General features: G+C 40.1%; 1 protein-coding gene across 1 annotated transcript in view; it reads right to left on the reverse strand.

Annotated features, from left to right (window-relative positions):
* Positions 1-20,212, reverse strand: part of cubn (cubilin (intrinsic factor-cobalamin receptor)) — a 392,255-nt gene that overhangs the window by 371,326 nt on the left and 717 nt on the right. Inside the window, 3 exon segments of the mRNA XM_072254425.1 lie at positions 9,071-9,172; positions 9,693-9,731; positions 19,938-20,033. Of these exon segments, the coding sequence (XP_072110526.1) occupies positions 9,071-9,172; positions 9,693-9,731; positions 19,938-20,033 (237 nt within the window).

Consider the following 20,212-nt stretch of genomic DNA (forward strand, 5'->3'; position numbering starts at 1 on the left):
TGACATAGGATTATAACCACAATTCAGCACTCCTGCCTATCCTTGATAATTTTTTTTTTAACATTTTGCCTTTGTCACATCCATCTATCTTCGGCTTAAAGTACTTATAGACTCTGCTTCAAAGTTTTTTAAGCAGAGAGATCCTAGAGGCAGGCGTTCTCAATGTGGGGTCAATGGTCCCCTTGCTTAATGGTATTTGTCTGTCCATGGCATAAAAAAGGTTGGGAAGCCTTGGGCTAAGGAGAAAATGATTTGTTTCATTTGCCAAAAATGGGTGACTCCATAATCCTTAATAGAGATCATCGGGTCTAGATTTCCAAATCTTACTAGGACACAAAAAAAGTCATTTAGTACAGCAACAAAGCAATATCATCCCATTAATTTTCATGTAAACTGTTCTCCCCTCAATCCCATAAAGATGGACTATTAACCTCACAATTCACCTTCTTATGACCTTGGACCTTATTGCCTGCCTGCAGTGTACTTTCTCTGTAACTAGAACACTTTATTTTGTATTTTGTTATTGCTTTGCCATTATTCAAAGTTCAAAGTAAATTTTATTATTAGAGTACATAATTGTCACTACATACAGACCTAGGATTTATTTTCCTGAGGGCATACTCAGCAAATCTATAGAGCAGTAACTATAACAGGATCAATGAAAGATCAATGGAAGAGTGCAGGAGACAACAAACTGTGCAAGTGCAAACATAAATAAGTAGTAATAAATAATGAGAACAATAACAAAATAAGGAGTCCTTAAAGTGGGATCTTTGGTTATGGGAACATCTCAATAGATGGGCAAGTGAGTGTAACTATCCTCTGTTCTTGAAGAGCCTGATGGTTGAGGGGTAGTTATTGTGCTTGAACTTGGTGGTGCGAGTCCTGAGGTTCTTGTACCTTCTACCGGATGGCAGCAGCAACAAAAGAGCATGGCTTGGATGGTGAGGATTTCTGATAATGGATTTGCTTTTCTACAACAGCATTTCAAGTGAATGTGCTCAGTGGTTGGGGATACTTTACCCGTGATTTACTGGGCAAAATCCACTACTTTTTGTAGGGTTTTCTGTTCAAAGCCATTGGTGTTTCCATACTGGGCCATGATGCACCCAGTCAATGCACTCTCCACTACCCATCTATAGAAGTTTGTCAAAGTTTTTAATGTCATGCAAATCTCCGCAGACTCTGAAGGAAATAGAGGTGCTGTTGTGCTTTCTTTGCAATTGCATGCTAGGTCCAGGATGGGTCCTATAAATAGTAACACCCAGTAATTTATAGTTACTGACCCTCTCCACCTTTGATTCTCCAATGAAGACTGGCTCATGGACCTCTGCTTTCCCTCTCCTGAAGTCTCCTAACAGTTCCTTGGTCTTGCTGACATTAAGTGAGAGGTTGTTGTTATGACACCAGTAAGCCAAATTTTCAGTCTCCCTCCTGTAATCTGATTCAACATCTTTGATACGGCCCACAACAGTGGTGTCATCATCAAATTTGAATATGGTGTTAGAGCTGTGCTTGGCCACACAGTCACAAGATGCCTCAATGCAGAGACATGATGAAATGATCTGTATGGACAGCAAGAAAACTACTTTTTCCACTGTACCTTGGTACATGTGAAAATAAGAATCTAATTTGCTAATTTACCACTAAAAGCAAGACCAATTTTCTATTAGCCAACTAGCCGACCTACTAACCTTCACATCTCTGCCATATGAGATGAAACTAAAGCACATGGAAGGTCACAGGAAGAATACAAAAGCTCGACACAGACAGAACCAGAAATCATGATTAAACCTACATCACAGAACAGTGAGACAGCAGCTTGACTGGCTGCTGCCATTGTGCCAGATACAGAAGAAAAACTCTAAAAATACTGAATATAGATGAAGCACTTTGACTCAAATTCCCAAAGCTGTCTTAAAACATGGAATTATCTTGTAATGAAAATCCAAAATGTTGGAAATGCTCCAAGGGTTACCATACTCCATATGGAAATGGTTTCTGCTCAACTTTCAGATATTTTGCTTCAGTATTTTCTGTATGATTCTAAGAACTCAACTTTTCTCATACTGTAAAACTGAATACAGTGCAACATTGAAGAATGTCTTATAGATAATAATAATTTTCTTTATAGTCAACTGTCATGTGACCACATCCTGGAAATATTTGATTTACCAATAGCCCCATATCTCTGATCCCGAGCATTTAGTAGAATAACATGAGAGCATACAAAATAGGCACAGGACTAGGTCATTCAAACCTTCATGCCTGCTCCATCATTCAATAACCATGATTGATCTTTAATTAATATTAAGGGAATCAAGGGATAATGTGTTACTGCAAGTTGGTGGCACACAAACAAATGATCAGCCATAATCACATTCATTATGGGGTTCATTTGAAAGGGCAAATAAAAGTAAGGGAGGGGCAAGTGGAGCAGCCATTGTTGGAGTGGCTTTGGCTCATCAGGCTTCGGCAAGATCAGGCTTGGGTTTGGTCAAGATAAGTATCTGGTAAGTTTCTTCTTCTTCTTCTTCATTCTTTGTTCCTCACCTGTTTGGGCAGAGTTAGAGCAGAGAGGATGGCTCCAGGGGTAGTGCTTTGTTCTGTTCATGACTTCCAGCCTCCCAGATAACCACACCTGCACCAGGTGCACCAAGCTACAACTCCTCAGACAACATATTAAGGAACTGGAGCTGCAGCTTGATGGCCTTCAGCTCATACAGGAGATTAAGTGATGGATAAGAGGTACAGAGAGGTAGTCACCCCTAGGTTACAAGAGGCAGGTAATTGGATGACTGACAAGCGAAAGGAAATAGGAAGCCAGTGGAATGTACCCTGTGGCCGTTCCCCACAAAAATAAGTACACTGCTTGGATACTATCGAGGGGGACAACCTACCAGTGCCACAGTGACTGGGACTCTGGCACTGAGTCTGGTGCTGTGGCTCAGAAGAGAAAAGAGGTGAAGAGGGCTGCAGTGGTGATAGGAGATTCCATAGTCAGAGGAAAAGAGTTGAGATTCTGTGAGCACGATAGAGACACCTTGATGGTACATTGCGTCCTATGTGCCAGCATCAGACATTTCTTGGATCAGGTCCACAGCATTCTAAAAGGGAGGGTAAACAGCCAGAAGTCTTGTTACGTATTGGTGCCAATGACATAGGTATGAAAGGTGAGGGAGGTCCTGAAGAGAGATTTTAGGGACCTAGGTAGAAAACTGAAAAGCAGGATCTCCAGAGTAGTAATCCCTAAATTGCTGCTCGTGCCATGCACCAATGAGGATAAGAATAGGAGCATTTGGCAGATTAATGATTGGCTCTCATATTGAGACTGTGACCCTTGATCCTAGACCAGGGGTTGGCAACCTTTTTGCCCCTGTGGGCCGGATCGCATTTTAATGAGCGGACGGTGGGCCAGATAAATGCCATAAAAAACTTGAAATATGGGAATTATCCATTTGAATACATTTAGTTATGTTTTGCCTCAAATTAATGAATAACACATGCTAGAAAATCATTTGTGCTTAAGTTTGCCTACCCCTATCCTAGACACTAACCATCAGAAACATTACCTCCCCTACAGCTACCTTGTCAAGTCTAACAGGATCTTTTTTAATGTTTCATTTATCTAAACTCAAGAGAGTTTAGGCCTGGTCTGTTTAATCTCTTCTCAAAACACTTACCCAGCTCCCTCACCCACCATCACAAAAATCAATCTGGAAAAAATTAGTGAAAGTAAAACAGGAATTCAATAGTAAATTTGGTGAGGGGCATAAAAAAAACTAAAATGTTTCATTGGTATTCAAAAGGAAAGTAAGAACAAGGGCAAAAATAAGTCTGTTTTTAAGATGATGTATTTGTAAATCAAAACTTATTCTGAGATCAAGTGATAATAATTGCTTTCTCCACAGGATGCATTGGAGTGAGATCACTGCCACTACTTAAAGGAGGAAAGAAAAAGCACTGAATAACATCTGGAGCCACTTTTGAGAAGTGGGTGGCTGGCTGAAGTTGCTTGAAACAGCTCTATCAATTTACAACCTATTTCTTAGCACATTAATTTGGAGATATTCATTTTAAATGATTTGATGTAGTAGCAACTTACAATATTTAGCATTTAAGCTGTTTTCAATTCCTCTTTGAATTTTATATAAAGGCTTAACTATAAATATGATCAAGAAGTCATACCATAACTGAAAATATTAATTATGATCATAAGTCTGGGTATTCATAAAATGGATGTTCATATACTGAGGAAACAGGTTTAAAAGAAGGAATGAAGAATTTAGTGAAAAACAATGCACAGAGATTTACGTCCCAGAGTTTTCAACATGATGGTCATAAAGACATATCATAATAGATGATTAAAATAGTTACCAGATTTCATAATGCCATAGATTTTACAATGATTCTAGGAAATTAGAGAATAGAAAATATGACAATGATTTAGGAAAGGAGGGACAGGAAATCAAAAAATTATTGACCTAATAACCTGACGTGTATAGTAGGGGAATTAATAGGAAACCGCGAATGCTGTAAATGCTCAGCAGGCCAGGCAGCATCTGCAGGAAGACAAACAGAGCTAACATTTCAGACTGAAGACTCTTCTTCAGAACCAGTAAGGAGTGAAAAGAAATCGATTAAACTGCAGGAAGTATGTAGGGTTACATATGTCTTGGCTAGGGTAAAAACGGGGTGACCATGGGGATAAGCTGTAACTAGGCTACTTGTACAAGTAATTTGAGAAGTTAGAGAGTGAGAACATCAATAATCAAACATAAGGGTTGTGAAAAGCAGTGTAAGAAGATGTGCCTGGCAGGTCAGATTTGTCATGTTCTCCACTCTCAAATGGGCAAAAAGAAATAAAAGAAAAATAAACAAGCAATCCAAGTCAATAACACAGATATTAAGCCTGTTTCGCTTCCCATTGATGTAGCCTGACCTGCAGTGTATATTCAGCATTCTCTAATTTTATTCTGTGTGCATCAGGGAAAATGCTGGCAAATATAATGAAGAATGTAACAACAGAATATGGCTGGGGCTAATTTAACATGAGGAACCATTGAATGAGGTACATTTAGATTTTCAGAGAGCTTGCAATAAGCTCCTGTATATGAGTTTGATCAACGAGGTTAGAGCAAGTAGAATTACAATAGTACTCTGGCATGGTTAGCAAACAGACAGCAAAGAATGAATCTTCCTCAGAATGGCAGGCTGTGACTAGTGGAGAAATACAGAGATCAATACTTGGGCCACAGCTACTCACAATCTATATCAACAATTTGACTGAAGGAACCTAATGTCTGCTGATGATATAAAGCTTCATGGAACTGCTAGTAAGGAAAAAGATGTAAGGAGGCTTATAAGAATGTGGTAAGCGATATGAGTGGATTAGAACATGGAAAAATGTGAGGTTATCCTCTTTGGGATACCAAATAGAATCAGAGTGTTGAAACCCTGGAATTCTCTTAGCTGAGGACTAAAGAGGCTCAATCAAAACAGTGTCCTAGTGATTTCTAAATATTTAGAATATAGAACATAGAATAATAGTACAGTATACGATGCCTTTTGGATCACAATGTTCTACCAACCTACACAAACCTACTTCAAGATCAATCTAACCTTTCCATTCTACACAGCCCATAAAGTTCCATTTTCCTTACATCCACATGCTTATCTAAGAGTCTCTTAAATGTCCCTTTGGTATCAGCCTCTACCATGCACATACCACTCTCTCCGTAAAAGAACCCTAACTCTGAAATCTCCTCTAAACTTGCTTCCTCTCAATTTAAATGGATGTCCTCTGGTAATGGCCATTTCCACCCTCAGTTAAAGGTGCTGGCTCTCTACTCTATCTAAGCTTATTATAATCTTATATACCTCTATCAAGATGCTTCTCATTCTCCTTCACTCAAAATCAAAAAGCCATAGCTCACTCAACCATTCCTCATATTCCTCATAAGACATGTTCTCAAAGCCAGGCAGGATCCTGGTAAAATTAGTCTACACCCTCTCTAAACCTTCCACATACTTCCTATAATGAGGTGAGCAGAATTGAACACAATCTTTCAAAGTTTATCAGTTCACATTTTTGAGATTAAATTCCATCTGCCATTTTTCTACCTAGATCTGCATACTGTCCATATCTCATTGTAACTTATGACAACCATCTACACTATCTAGTGCACTACTAACTTTCATGTCATCAGCAAATTTACTAACCCACCCTTGCACTTCCTCATCCATTTATAGAAATCACAAAGAGTAGGAGTACCAGAACAGATTCACAAATGCCTTCGGGAATCAAGGATATGCGATTGTGCAAGAAAATAGCGTTATGGTAGAGACCAAGCATAATTTTGATAAAAGTTAAAGAAAACTTCGAAAAGTCAGATGTTCGGCTCCCAGTCCTAGAATCTAATTCTTAGGATCTTTAGTTACATCTCAGGATACCTTGGTCCCTCTGAAAATTATTACTTTTCAACTTTTCATCATTTAAAAATATTCCACATTTATTTTCTTATAAAGTTGATTAACTTACCCTTTCCTTATGTCAAGTTCTTAATCATTCAACTAACCTGTCTGTATCTCTTTGAAGGATCTTTGCACCCTCCTCACAACACACATTCTCAACCAGTTTAGTTTCATCAGCAACTTGTGCATTTTATATTTGTTCCCCTATCCAAATCTGTGATACTCCTGGGGCTATAACCCTTTGAAACCCATTAATTAAAACTTCCCAATCTGAAAATGAACCATCTCTTCCTACTATTTCTTTGATGTCCTTGAACCAATTCTCTTTCTTTATCAGTCTACTACCAATAATCTTGCTTTAATTTTGCTTTATGTGCAATAATTTTGCTTTATTGTAGCCAGGATACAAGCAATCATGAAACAAAATACATCACATCCAATGGTACATTGGTAATGTGATTTCCTTTTCATAAATCCATGTTGACTCTGTCAAAGACTTATTATTTTCTAAGTTCCTTTCATTTACTTCCTTGATAATACAAACGTTTGTAGATTCCAGCATTTCTCTACGGCTGATGTCAGGCTAACTTATCTCTCTCCCCTCTTATTTAAATAGTGGGGTTATATTTGCCACTATAAGAACCATTCAGGAATCTATAGAATGATGTCAGCCAGTACATTCACTATAACTATTTCTTTGAAAGCTTTCTAATTCACTTTAGCTGCTTTAAACTTCTTAACCTCCACTATTTCTAGGGGGGGTTTCTGTAAGGGAACTATGTGAATCTCTTTGGATCTTTTGCTTATTACATATGTTAAAGACCTACATTTTAATATTGATCCAACATACAACATATAACAGTTTGATAGTGACAACTTACAATTACATCTTCCATCCACTGGGTCTTCCTTATTAAATTTGGGATGCTTTAATAACCAAATAGCTGGTCACTATAGAGGACATGCAGTTATGCTATGAGCATATTGTTCCATCGGTTATGAACATGACCTCCCTCTGTCTTATGGGGAGGGTCACGGGGTAGAAACATAGAAAACCTACAGCACAATACAGGCCCTTCGGCCCACAAAGCTGTGCCGAACATATCCTTACCTGAGAAATTACCTAGGGTTACCCATAGCCCTCTATTTTTCTGAGCTCCATGTATCTGTCCAGGAGTCTCTTAAAAGACCCTATGGCATCTGCCTCCACCACCTTCGCCGGCAGCCCATCCACGCACTCACCACTCTCTGCGTAAAAAACTTACTCCTGACATCTCCTCTGTACCTACTTCCAGGCACCTTAAAACTGTGCCCTCTTGTGCTAGCCATTTCAGCCCTGGGAAAAAGCCTCTAACTATCCACATTATCAATGCCTCTCATCATCTCATACACCTCTATCAGGTCACGTCTCATCCTCCGTCACTCCAAGGAGAAAAGGCCGAGTTCACTCAACCTATTCTCATAAGGCATGCTCCCCAATCCAGGCAACATGCTTGTAAATCTCCCCTGCACCCATTCTGTGGTTTCCACATCCTTCCTATAGTTATGCGACCAGAACTGAGCACAGTACTCCAAGTGGGGTCTGACCAGGGTCCTATACAGCTGTAACATTACCTCTTGGCTCCTAAACTCAATCCCACGATTGATGAAGGTCAATGCACCATATGCTTTCTTAACCATAGAGTCAACCTGCATAGCAGCTTTGAGTGTCCCATGGACTCGGATCCCAAGATCCCTCTGATCCTCCACACTGCCAAGAATCTTACCATTAATACTATATTCTGTCATCATATTTGACCTACCAAAATGAACCACCTTACACTTATCTGGTTTGAACTCCATCTGCCACTTCTCAGTCCAGTTTTGCATCCTATCAATATCCTGCTGTAAACTCTGACAGCTCTCCACACTATCCACAACATCTCCAACCTTTGTGTCATCAGTAAATTTACTAACCCATCCCTCCACTTCTTGATCCAGTTCATTTATAAAAATCACAAAGAGTAGGGGCCCTAGAACAGATCCCTGAGGCACACCACTGCTGACTGACTTCCATGCAGAATATGACCCTTGTAGGGGTAGGGGTTGCATTCGTAGAAAATGGTACATATCATGATTTTGCATAACATAAAGCCAAGTTATATCTGCACATACATTAACAAAAGGTAGTTGAAAAAATTACAGTCATTCATTTAATTTTTTTTCCACATAATTTCTGTAGGTGTAAATTTTCATTGCCCGAAGGGTCATAATGCAGGGCATTTACAACATTGATAAAGCCTGTTGGCAAACTTTAGCACTTCAGCTGTGTTTTAACATTACCAATGAAAGCAGGCCCAGGTCATTTAATTGGAACATAGATACTGAGGTAGCCTAGCGATGCTTTAGGGTAACAGAAACATCAATAGAAATGATATTGTACATATCATTTCTTAGTGGACTGACATTACATGAAAGCAGTTTCCTTTTTCTATGAAGGAAGAGCTCCATAATCCTGTACTTCTGAGTGAGTAAAGCTGCTTTACATGAACACTGCATCTTAGTTAATAAGATTCATATCACTGAAAGAGTTATTTCTAATTATAAATGCTCTTGCCTTCCAGTTGTTTGGACAGAGACAGAAGAAAGAGTCCATGAGATTCAGACATATTCCATCATTTTGACAAGGGTTGCTCAAGCATGGATGTCTTTGTAACAGCTGAAATTACAACACACATAAACATATAAGTTAAGATAGGTCCAGATACTTTTTTTGATGAAACAAATTTCCGATTATACAAGATATTCAAATTCCTTGGTGTACTGCATATTTTTAATAAAATTTGATAAAGAATGCAATACTATTCCATGCAGAAGAGTTTTGTTCTTTTTCCTCTTCTTTCTAAATCCTGGGAATGCTAATGTTACTCTCTAGTAGGGAATATGGCCATAGAACACTTGAAGTACACAGCGAATAAGTACAATATCTGTTCACTTGTAAGAAACAGTTCCATACAATCATGATCAAGAATAGCCACAAACATATCTAGATCTGTAAAGCAACCATATTCATACTGGGAATCCAAGGATCAAGATTTCATATTCAAGATACTACTTGGCTTTAAAATCTTTCCAGGTTATTATACTTTTGTTCCTTATAAGATTATAACAGCATGTGTAACATGGTGCTGAAATACGTGCATAAGAAAAATATACAAAAAAAAAATCAAAATACATACTGTTTGTATATTCTGAATAAGAACTTCAAGCTCTGATATCTAAAAGGACAGAAAAAACAAGTAAAATCAGGTTTTTTTTTCAATTAGATCAACACCACAAATGAAACTGAGTTTTCAGACCACAAAAGAACATAAAATCATTCAAATTACTGCAATAAAATTAGGTTCAGATATCATAGGTAATCTTCAGATTTTCTGCTTTCAACAAATGAAAGTCTTCTTGTTCATTTAGTTGTCAGAACAAAGGAATATCGTTGAACAAGTTCCTATCTGATATATTTTGTCTATCTGATAATAATGACATTAGTAAGACTACTTTCTTAGGTCAATATTGTAGTTTAAAAAAAATAATAATTAGCTATCAAAGTAAGACTTACATTTTTCCACTGCACCACATTATTCCTGAAATAATTTATTTGTAGAAACAATCCAAATTTATCAGTTTTCGCAGGGTGTGTTGTAAAATCATCCCAGTTTTATTTGTCCATAAGACCATAGACACAGGAACAGAGTTAGGCCATTCAGCCCATCAGCCCATGGCTGATCCTGGATCCCACTAAATTCCATACACCTGCCTTCTCGCCATATCCTTTAATGCCCTGACCGACCAGGAAACAGAAAAATAGAAACATAGAAAATATGTGCAGCAGTAGGCCATTTGGCCCTTCGAGCCTGCACCGCCATTCAATATGATCATGGCTGATCATCCAACTCAGAACCCTGTACCTGCTTTCTCTCCATACCCCCTGATCCCTTTACACAAGGGCCATATCTAACTCCCTCTTAAATATAGCCAATGAACTGGCCTCAACTGTTTCCTGTGGCAGAGAATTCCACAGATTCGCCACTCTCTGAGTGTTGAGAAGTTTTTCCTCATCTCGGTCCTAAAAGGCTTCCCCTTTACCCTCAAACTGTGACCCCTCCTTCTGGACTTCCCAACATTCAGACAATCTTCTTACATCTAGCCTGCCCAATCTCTTTAGAATTTTATACGTTTCAATAAGATCCCCCCTCAATCTTCTAAATTCCAGCGAGTATAAGCCTAGTCGATCCAGTCTTTCTTCATATGAAAGTCCTACCATCCCAGGAATCAATCTGGTGAACCTTCTTTGTACTCCCTCTATGGCAAGAATGTCTTTCCTCAGATTAGGGGACCAAAACTGCACACAATACTCCCGGTGTGGTCTCACCAAGGCCTTGTACAACTGCAGCAGAACCTCCCTGCTCCTGTACTCGAATCCTCTCGCTATAAATGCCAGCATACCATTCACCTTTTTCACCGCCTGCTGTACCTGCATGCCCACTTTCAATGACTGGTGTACAATGACACCCAGATCTCGTTGCACCTCCCCTTTTCCTAATCGGCCACCATTCAGATAATAATCTGTTTTCCTGTTCTTGCCATCAAAGTGGATAACCTCACATTTATCCACATTAAATCGCATCTGCCATGAATTTGCCCACTCACCTAACCTATCCAAGTCACCCTGCATCCTCTTAGCATCCTCCTCACAGCTAATACTGCCGCCCAGCTTCGTGTCATCCGCAAACTTGGGGATGCTGCATTTAATTCCCTCATCTAAATCATTAATATATATTGTAAACAACTGGGGTCCCAGCACTGAGCCTTGCGGTACCCCACTAGTTACTGCCTGCCATTCTGAAAAGGTCCCATTTATTCCCACAATTTGCTTCCTGTCTGCCAACCAATTCTCTATCCATATCAATACCATACCCCCAATACTGTGAGCTTTAAGTTTGCACACTAATCTCCTGTGTGGGACCTTGTCAAAAGCCTTCTAAAAATCCAAATATACCACATCCACTGGTTCTCCTCTATCCACTCGTCTAGTTACATCCTCAAAAAATTCTATAAGATTCATCAGACATGATTTTCCTTTCACAAATCCATGCTGACTTTGTCCGATGATTTTACTGCTTCCAAATGTGCTGTTATCACATCTTTGATAACTGACTCTAGCATTTTCCCCACCACCGATGTCAGACTAACCAGTCTATAATTCCCCGGTTTCTCTCTCCCTCCTTTTTTAAAAAGCGGTGTTACATTAGCCACCCTCCAATCCTCAGGAACTAGTCCAGAATCTAAAGAGTTTTGAAAAATTATCACTAATGCATCCATTATTTCTTGGGCTACTTCCTTAAGCACTCTGAGATGCAGACCATCTGGCCCTGGGGATTTATCTGCCTTTAATCCCTTCAATTTACCTAACACCACTTCTCTACTAACATGTATTTCTCTCAGTTCCTCCATCTCACTGGACCCCCGGTCCCCTACTATTTCTGGAAGATTATTTATGTCCTCCTTAGACATAACCAAAGTAGTTATTCAATTGGTCTGCCATGTCCTTGTTCCCCATGATCAATTCACTTGTTTCTGACTGTAAAGGACCTACATTTGTCTTAACCAATCTTTTTTTTTCACATATCTATAAAAGCTTTTATAGTCAGTTTTTATGTTCCCTGCCAGCTTTTTCTCATAATCTTTTTTCCCTTTCCTAACTAAGCCCTTTCTCCTCCTCTGCTGGACTCTGAATTTCTCCCAGTCCTCAGATGTGCCACTTTTTCTGGCTAAATTGTATGTTTCTTCTTTGGAATTGATACTATCCCTAATTTCCCTCGTCAGCCACGGGTGCACTACCTTCCCTGGATTATTCTTTTGCCAAACTGGGATGAGCAATTGTTGTAGTTCATCCATGCAATCTTTAAATGCGTGCCATCGCATATCCACCATCAACCCTTTAAGTATCATTTGCCAGTCTACCTTAGCTAATCACATCTCATACCTTCAAAGTTACCCTTCTTTAAGTTCAGAACCTTTGTTTCTGAATTAACTATGACACTCTCCATCTTAATGAAGAATTCCACCATATTATGGTCACTCTTACCCAAGGGGCCTCGCATGACAAGATTGCTAATTAACCCTTCCTCATTGCTCAATACACAGTCTAGAATAGCCTGCTCTCTAGTTGGTTCCTCAACATGTTGGTTCAGAAAACCATCCCGCATACATTCCAAGAAATCCTCTTCCTCAGCACCCTTACCAATTTGGTTTACCCAATCTATATGTAGATTGAAGTCACTCATTATAACTGCTGTTCTTTTATTGCACACAGTTCTAATTTCCTATTTAGTGCCATCCCCAACCTCACTACTACTGTTAGGTGGCCTGTACACAACTCCAACCAGCGTCTTCTGCCCTTTAGTGTTACGCAGCTCTACCCATATCGATTCCACATCCTCCAGGCCTTCCTTTCTAATGCATTAATCTCCTCTCTAACCAGCAACGCTACCCCACCTGCCTTTCTTTCCTGTCTATCCCTCCTGAATATTGAATATCCCTGGATGAGGAGGAACTTCTTCTCCCAGAGAGTTGTGGAGGTGTGGAATGCGCTGCCTCAGAAGGCAGTGGAGGCCAATTCTCTGGATGCTTTCAAGAAGGAGCTAGATAGGTATCTTATGGATAGGGGAATCAAGGGTTATGGGGACAAGGCAGGAACCGGGTATTGATAGTAGATGATCAGCCATGATCTCAGAATGGTGGTGCAGGCTCAAAGGGCTGAATGGTCTGCTTCTGCACCTACTGTCTATTGTCTATGTTGAGCTCTCATTCTTGGTCACCCTGGAGCCATGTCTCTGTGATCCCAACTATATCATATTCATTAGTAACTATCTGCACATTCAATTCATCCACCTTGTTATGAATGCTCCTTGTATTGACACACAAAGCCTTCAGGCTTGTTTTTACAACACTCTTAGCCCTTATACAATTATGTTGAAAGGTGGCCCTTTTTGAATTTTGCCCTGGATTTGCCGGCCTGCCATTTTTACTTTTCACCTTACTACTTTTTGTTTCTACCCTCATTTTACACCCCTCTGTCTCTCTGCACTTGTTCCCATTCCCCTGCCACATTAGTTTAAATCCTCCTGAACAACAGTAGCAAAATGCTCCCCCTAGGACATTGGTTCCAGTGCAGCCCAGGTGCAGACCGTGCTGTTTGTACCGGTCCCACCTCCCCCTGAACTGGTTCCAATGTCCCAGAAATTTGAATCCCTCCCCCTTGCACCATTTTTCAAGCCACGTATTCATCTGAAATATCCTCTTACTTCTACTCTGACTAGCACGTGGCACTGGTAGTAATCTAGAGATTAAAATCCTTTGTGGTCCTACTTTTTAGTTTATCTCCTAACTCCCTAAATTCACTTTGTAGGATCCCATCCTGTTTTTTTACCTATATCGTTGATACTTATGTGCACCATGACCACTGTCTGTTCACCCTCCCAATCCAGAATGTCCCGCAGCCGCTCAGAGACATCCTTGACCCTTGCACCAGGGAGGCAACATACCCTCCTGGAGTCTCATTTGCGGCCGCAGAAACGCCTATCTATTCCCCTTACAATCGAATCCCCTATTACTATAGCTCTCTCACTCCTTTTCCTTCCTTCCTGTGCCACAGAGCCACCCATGGTGCCATGAACTCAGCTGCTGCTGCCTTCCCCTGATGAGACATCTCCCCCAACAGTATCCAAAACAGTATATCTGTTTAGGAGGGAGATGACTTCAGGGGACTCCTGCACTACCTGCCTACTACTACACTGTCTAGTGGCCACCCGTTCCCTTTCTGCCTGTGTAGCCTTTACCTGAAACGATCAACTTCCACCTTAAATACAAGTATACCCATGGACTTGGCCTCCAAAGTAGTCTGCAGCAGAGCATTCCACAAATTCACTACTCTCTGGCTAAAAAGATTCCTCCATACCTTTGTTCTAAAACGTCACTCCTCAATTTTGAGGCTGTACCCTCTAGTTCTGGGTACCCCCACCATAGGAAACATCCTCTCCACATCAAACCTATCTAGTACTTTTAACATTTGGTAGGTTTCAATAAGATCCTTACACATTCTTCTAAATTCTACTGACTACAGGCCCAAAGCTGCCAAATGTTCCTCATATGTTAACCCCTTCATTCCCAGAATCATCCCGTGAACCTCATCTGGGCTCTCTCCAATGACAACACATCCTTTCTGAGATATGGGGTCCAAAACTGTTGACAATACTCCAAGTGGGGCCTGACTAGGGTCTTACAAAGGCTTATTATTATCTTCTTGCTTTTATATTCTATTCTCCTTGAAATAAATGCCAACATTGCATTTGCCTTCTTCACCACAGACTCAACCTGTAAATTAACCTTCTGGAGTCTTGCACAAACACTCCTAATCCCTCTGCACCTCTGATGTTTGAATCTTCTCCCCATTTAGATAATAGACCTCATTATTGTTCCTTTTACCAAAATGTATAAATGTATTATCATACATTTCCCAACACTGCATTCCATCTGCCTCTTTTTTGCCCTCTTCCAATTTGTCTAAGTCCTGTGGCAAACAAATTGCTTCCTCAGCACTACCTACCCCTCCACTTACCTTCGTATCATCCGCAAACTTTACCACAAACCATCAATTCTATTATCCAAATCATTGACAATGTGTAAACCAGCAGTCCCGATACTGACCTCTAAGCACATCACTAGTCACTGCCAGCCAACCAGAAAAAGGCCCATTAATTCCTACTTGCTGCCTCCTGCCTGTCAGCCATTCCTTTGTCCATGCCAGTATCTTTCCTGTAACACCCTATGATTTTATTTGTTAAGCAGTCTCATGTATGGCACCTTATCAAACACTTTTTGAAAATCCAAGTAAATGGCATCCACTGCTTCTCCTTTGTCCACCTTGCTTGTTACTTCTTCAAAGAACTCTAACAGATTTGTCAAGCAAGATTTCCCTTCACAGAAACTATGCTGCTTTGACTTATCTTACCATTAGTCTCCAAGCACCTCAAAATCTAATCCTTAATAGTAGGCTCCAACACTTTCCCAACCACTTATGTTAGGCTAACTGGTCTATAATTTTCTTTCTTTTGCCTTCCTCCCTTAGGAAACAGTGATCTCAATATGATCAAATTCACATTGAAATCTGAGAAAGAGAAGCTGAATTCCAATGTGTAGGTGTTTCAGTGGAATAAAGGGAATTACAATGGCATGAGAGGGGAACTGGCCAAAGTTGACTGGAAAGGGGCACTAGCAGGAAGGACAGCAGAGCAGCAATAGCTGGAGTTTCTGTGAAAAATGAGGGAAGTGCAAGACAGATATATTCCAAATAAGAAGAAATTTTCAAATGGAAGATGGACACTACCATAGCTGACAAGTGAAGTCAGAGCCAAAGTAAAAGCAAAACAGAGGGCATATAAGGAAGCCAAAGCTAGTGGTAAGATAGAGGTTTGGGGAGCTTTTAAAAACTTGCAGAAGGAAACTAAGAAGGTCATTAGGAGGGAAAAGATAAATTATGAAAGGAAGCTGGTGACTAATACCAAAGAAGATACTAAAAGCGTTTTAAGTATATAAAGGGTAAAAGAGTGTTGACAGTAGATATAAGACCAATAGAAAATGATGCAGGAGATAGTGTAATGAGAGATGCAGAGATGGCTGAGGAACTGAATGCGTATTTTGCATCAGTCTTCACAGTGGAAGGCATCTGCAGTATACCGGACATTCAAGAGTGTCAGGGAAGTGAAGTATGTGGAGTGAAAATTACAACTGAGATGGTGCTCAGGAAGCTTAATGGTCTGAGGGTGGATAAATCTCCTGGACCTGATGGAATGCACCCTCAGGTTCTGAAGGAAGTAGTTGAAGAGATTGTGGAGGCATTAACAACGATCTTTCAAGAATCGATAGGTTCTGGCATTGCACCGGATGACTGGGAAATTGCAAATGTTACTTTGCTATTTAGGAAAGGTGGGAGGCAGCAGAAAGGAACCTATAGACCTGTTAGCCTGACATCCATGGTTGGGAAGTTGCTGGAATTAATTGTTAGGGATAAAATTACAGAGTACCTGGAGGCACATGACAAGTTAGGCAAAAGCCAGCATGGTTTCCTGAAAGGAATATCCTGCCTGACTAACCTACTGCAGTTTTTTGAGGAAATTACAAGCAGGGTAGACAAAAGGAATGCAGCAGATGTGGTGTACTTGGATTTTCAGAAGGCCTTTGACAAGGTGCCGCACATGAGGCTGCTTAGCAAGACAAGAGCCCATGGAATTACAGAGATATAAAGGGACTTGGGAGTCCTTGTGCAGGATACCTTAAAGGTTAACTTCCAAGTTGAGCTGGTGGTGAAGAAGGCGAATGCAATGTTGGCATTTGTTGTGTATGTGACCGGTTACACAACAAAACTATAAATAAAAATACTAGCGACTGGAGCTAAGATAACAGGGATTTTTACTTATGGAACCCGAACTAAACACATATATACATATCAATAAGCACCTAATAGCACATGCACAATAATGTGTTACTACGACATAAAATATTATACAGTAGGCTATATGGTACAGCATTCATTTCTAAAGGTGTAGAATATAAGAGTAGGGATGTGATGTTGAGTCTTTATAAGGCACTCGTGAGACAACACTTGGAGTATTGTGTGCAGTTTTGGGCTCCTTATTTTAGAAAGGATATACTGACATTGGAGGGTTCAGAGAAGAGTCACAAGAATGATTCCAGGAATGAAAGGATTACCATATGAGGAAAGTCTGGCAGCTCTTGGGCTGTATTCCCTGGAGTTCAGGAGAATGAGGGGTTATCTCATAGAAACATTCTGAATGTTAAAAGGCCTGAACAGATTAGATATGGCAAAGTTATTTCCCATGGTAGGGGACTCTAGGACAAGAGGGCACAACTTCAAAATTGAAGTATGTTCATTTAGAACTGAGATGCCGTGAAAATAATTTAGTCAGAGGATGGTAAATCTGTGGAATTTGTTGCCACAGGCGGCTGTGGAGGCCAAGTCATTGGGTGCATTTAAGGCAGAGATAGATAGGTTCTTGATTAGCCAGGACAGCAAAGGGTATGGGGGAGAAGGCACGGGAATGGGGATGACTGGAAGAATTGGATCAGCCCATGATTGAATGGCAGAGCAGACTCAATGGGCTGAATAGCCTACTTCTGCTCCTATATCTTATATCTTATGGTCTTAAAGAGTGAAGTGACATTTGCAATCCTCCAGTCCTCCAGGACTATGCCAGAATCAAATGATTCTTAAAATCATGACCTGTGTGTCAGCTATCTCTTCAGCAGCCTCTCTCAGAACTCTGGGATATAGTCCATCTGGCCAAGGTGACTTTTCCATCTTAAGACCTTTCAGTTTGCCTAGCACTTTTCCATTGTAATAGCAATGGTACTCACTCCTGCTCCCTGACAGTCATGGACATCTGGCACACTGCTAGTGTCTTCAACAGTGAAGACATATGCAAAGTACTCATGAAGTTCATCTGCCATTTCTTTGTCCCCCACTGCTACCTCACCAGCATCATTTTCCAGAGTTCCAATATCAACTCTCACCTGCCTCTTACTATTATATATTTTATATAACTGAAAAAACTTTTGGTATCCTGCTTTATATTATTGGTTAAATTGCCCTCATATTGTACCTTTTCCCTTCTTATAGCTTTTTAAGTTGTTTTTTGTTGGATTTTAAAAGCTTCCCAATTGTCCAACTTCCCACTCAGTTTTGCTAACTTGTATGCCTTCCCCTTGGCTTTTATGCAGTCCTACTTCCTTTGTCAGCCACGGTTGCCTTCCCCTGCTTTTTGGGAACTTCTTCCTCAGTGGGACATATCTGTCCTGCACCTTGTGAACTTTCCCCAGAAATTTCAGCCACCTCTGCTCTGCCGTCATCCCCGCCAGTATCCTACTCCAATTCACCTGGGCAAGCTCCTCTCTTATGCCTCTGTAATTCCCTTTATTTCATTGCAATACTGATACATGTGACTTATGTTTCTCCCTCTCAAGTTGCAGTCTGAATTCAATCATATTATGATCACTGCCTCCTCAGAGTTCCTTTACATTAAGCTCCCTAATAAGATAGTCATAGTCATACTTTATTGATCCCAGGGGAGATTGGTTTTCGTTACAGTTGCAACATAGATAATAAATAGTAATAGAACCATAAGTAGTTAAATAGTACTATGTAAATTATGCCAGTAAATTATGAAATAAGACCAGGACCAGCCTATCGGCTCAGGGTGTCTGACACTCCAAGGGAGGAGTTGTAAAGTTTGATGGCCACAGGCAGGAATGACTTCCTATGATGCTCTGTGCTGCATCTCGGAGGAATGAGTCTCTGGCTGAATGTACTCCTGTGCCCATCCAGTACATTATGTAGTGGCTGGGAGACATTGACCAAGATGGCATGCAACTTAGACAGCATCCTCTTTTCAGACACCACCGTGAGAGAGTCCAGTTCCATCCCCACAACATCACTGGCCTTAAGATCTGTGTTATTATACAACAGCCAATCTAAGACAGCCTTTCCCCGAGAGGGCTCAAGCACAAGCTGCTCTAAAAAGCCGTCTCGTATACATTCAACAAATTCCCTCTCTTGTGATCTGACACCAATGTGATTTTCCCAATCCCCTTGTATATTGAAGTCTCCCATTACAATTGTGACATTACCCTTAATACATGCCTTATCCAGCTCCCTTTGCAATCTCAACCCCACATCTTGACTATTATTTGGAGGCCTATATATGATTCCCATAGTGGTTTTTTTTTACCTTTTGCAGTTTCTTACCTCCAGCCACAATTTTTTTAACATTCTCTGAGCCTATGCCACCTCTTTCTAAAGATGTACTTCCATCTCTTATCAACAGAGCCACACCACTGCCTATGCCTTCCTGCCTGTCCTGTTGATGCAAAATATATACTTTGATGTTAAGCTCCCAACTCTGGCCTTCTTTCAGCCCTGATTCAGTGATGCCCACAACATCATACTGACCAACTCTAATTGTACATAAAGATGAAAAGTTATGTCCTTCAATTGTAACTGAAATCACTAAATAGAAACTACCTGTAACATCACCAACAATTAGTTAAAAGCTTCAGAGTTTTTGCTTGATTTATAGGTTTATTGAGACATTTCAAGAGTATTATTAGTAGGACAAGCATTACATGCACTTTGTCAATAAATAGATTCACACATTACCTGGCCTTTTAGAGCATTGCTGTATAAGTGCAAATACGTCTGGTCTCATTTTTAGTTGCAGATACTGTATATTTACAGCTGAGATGCAATGCAACTACATTCTTCTGAGTCCTGAATGTTAATTTGATTTTACAGCCATGAACACTAAGTAAAAAAGAGCAAGTGAGATAAAGATGATCATTGGCGTACTTACCCTTTTGTTCAGCTGATTGATTTGATAAGAAACATTCTGAAGGCTTTGAACTTCAGTAGTTCTTAGTTCTGCAATGTCATCTTTATTCTTCCTAATCTAAAATTATAGTTAAACAATTGAAGTTAATCCCATGAAACAAAATTAATCACTTGTATACAATCGAATAACACATAAATCCAGCACGCCAATATTTTCAAAACTGATGTGCATAAAAAATGTTTTGTAAATAAAATAAAATACTTAAATGAAGAATTATCTATTTAGGTTCACGTTTA

The sequence above is a fragment of the Mobula birostris genome, chromosome 3 (genome assembly GCF_030028105.1).
Source record: "Mobula birostris isolate sMobBir1 chromosome 3, sMobBir1.hap1, whole genome shotgun sequence".
Taxonomy (NCBI): domain Eukaryota; kingdom Metazoa; phylum Chordata; class Chondrichthyes; order Myliobatiformes; family Myliobatidae; genus Mobula; species Mobula birostris.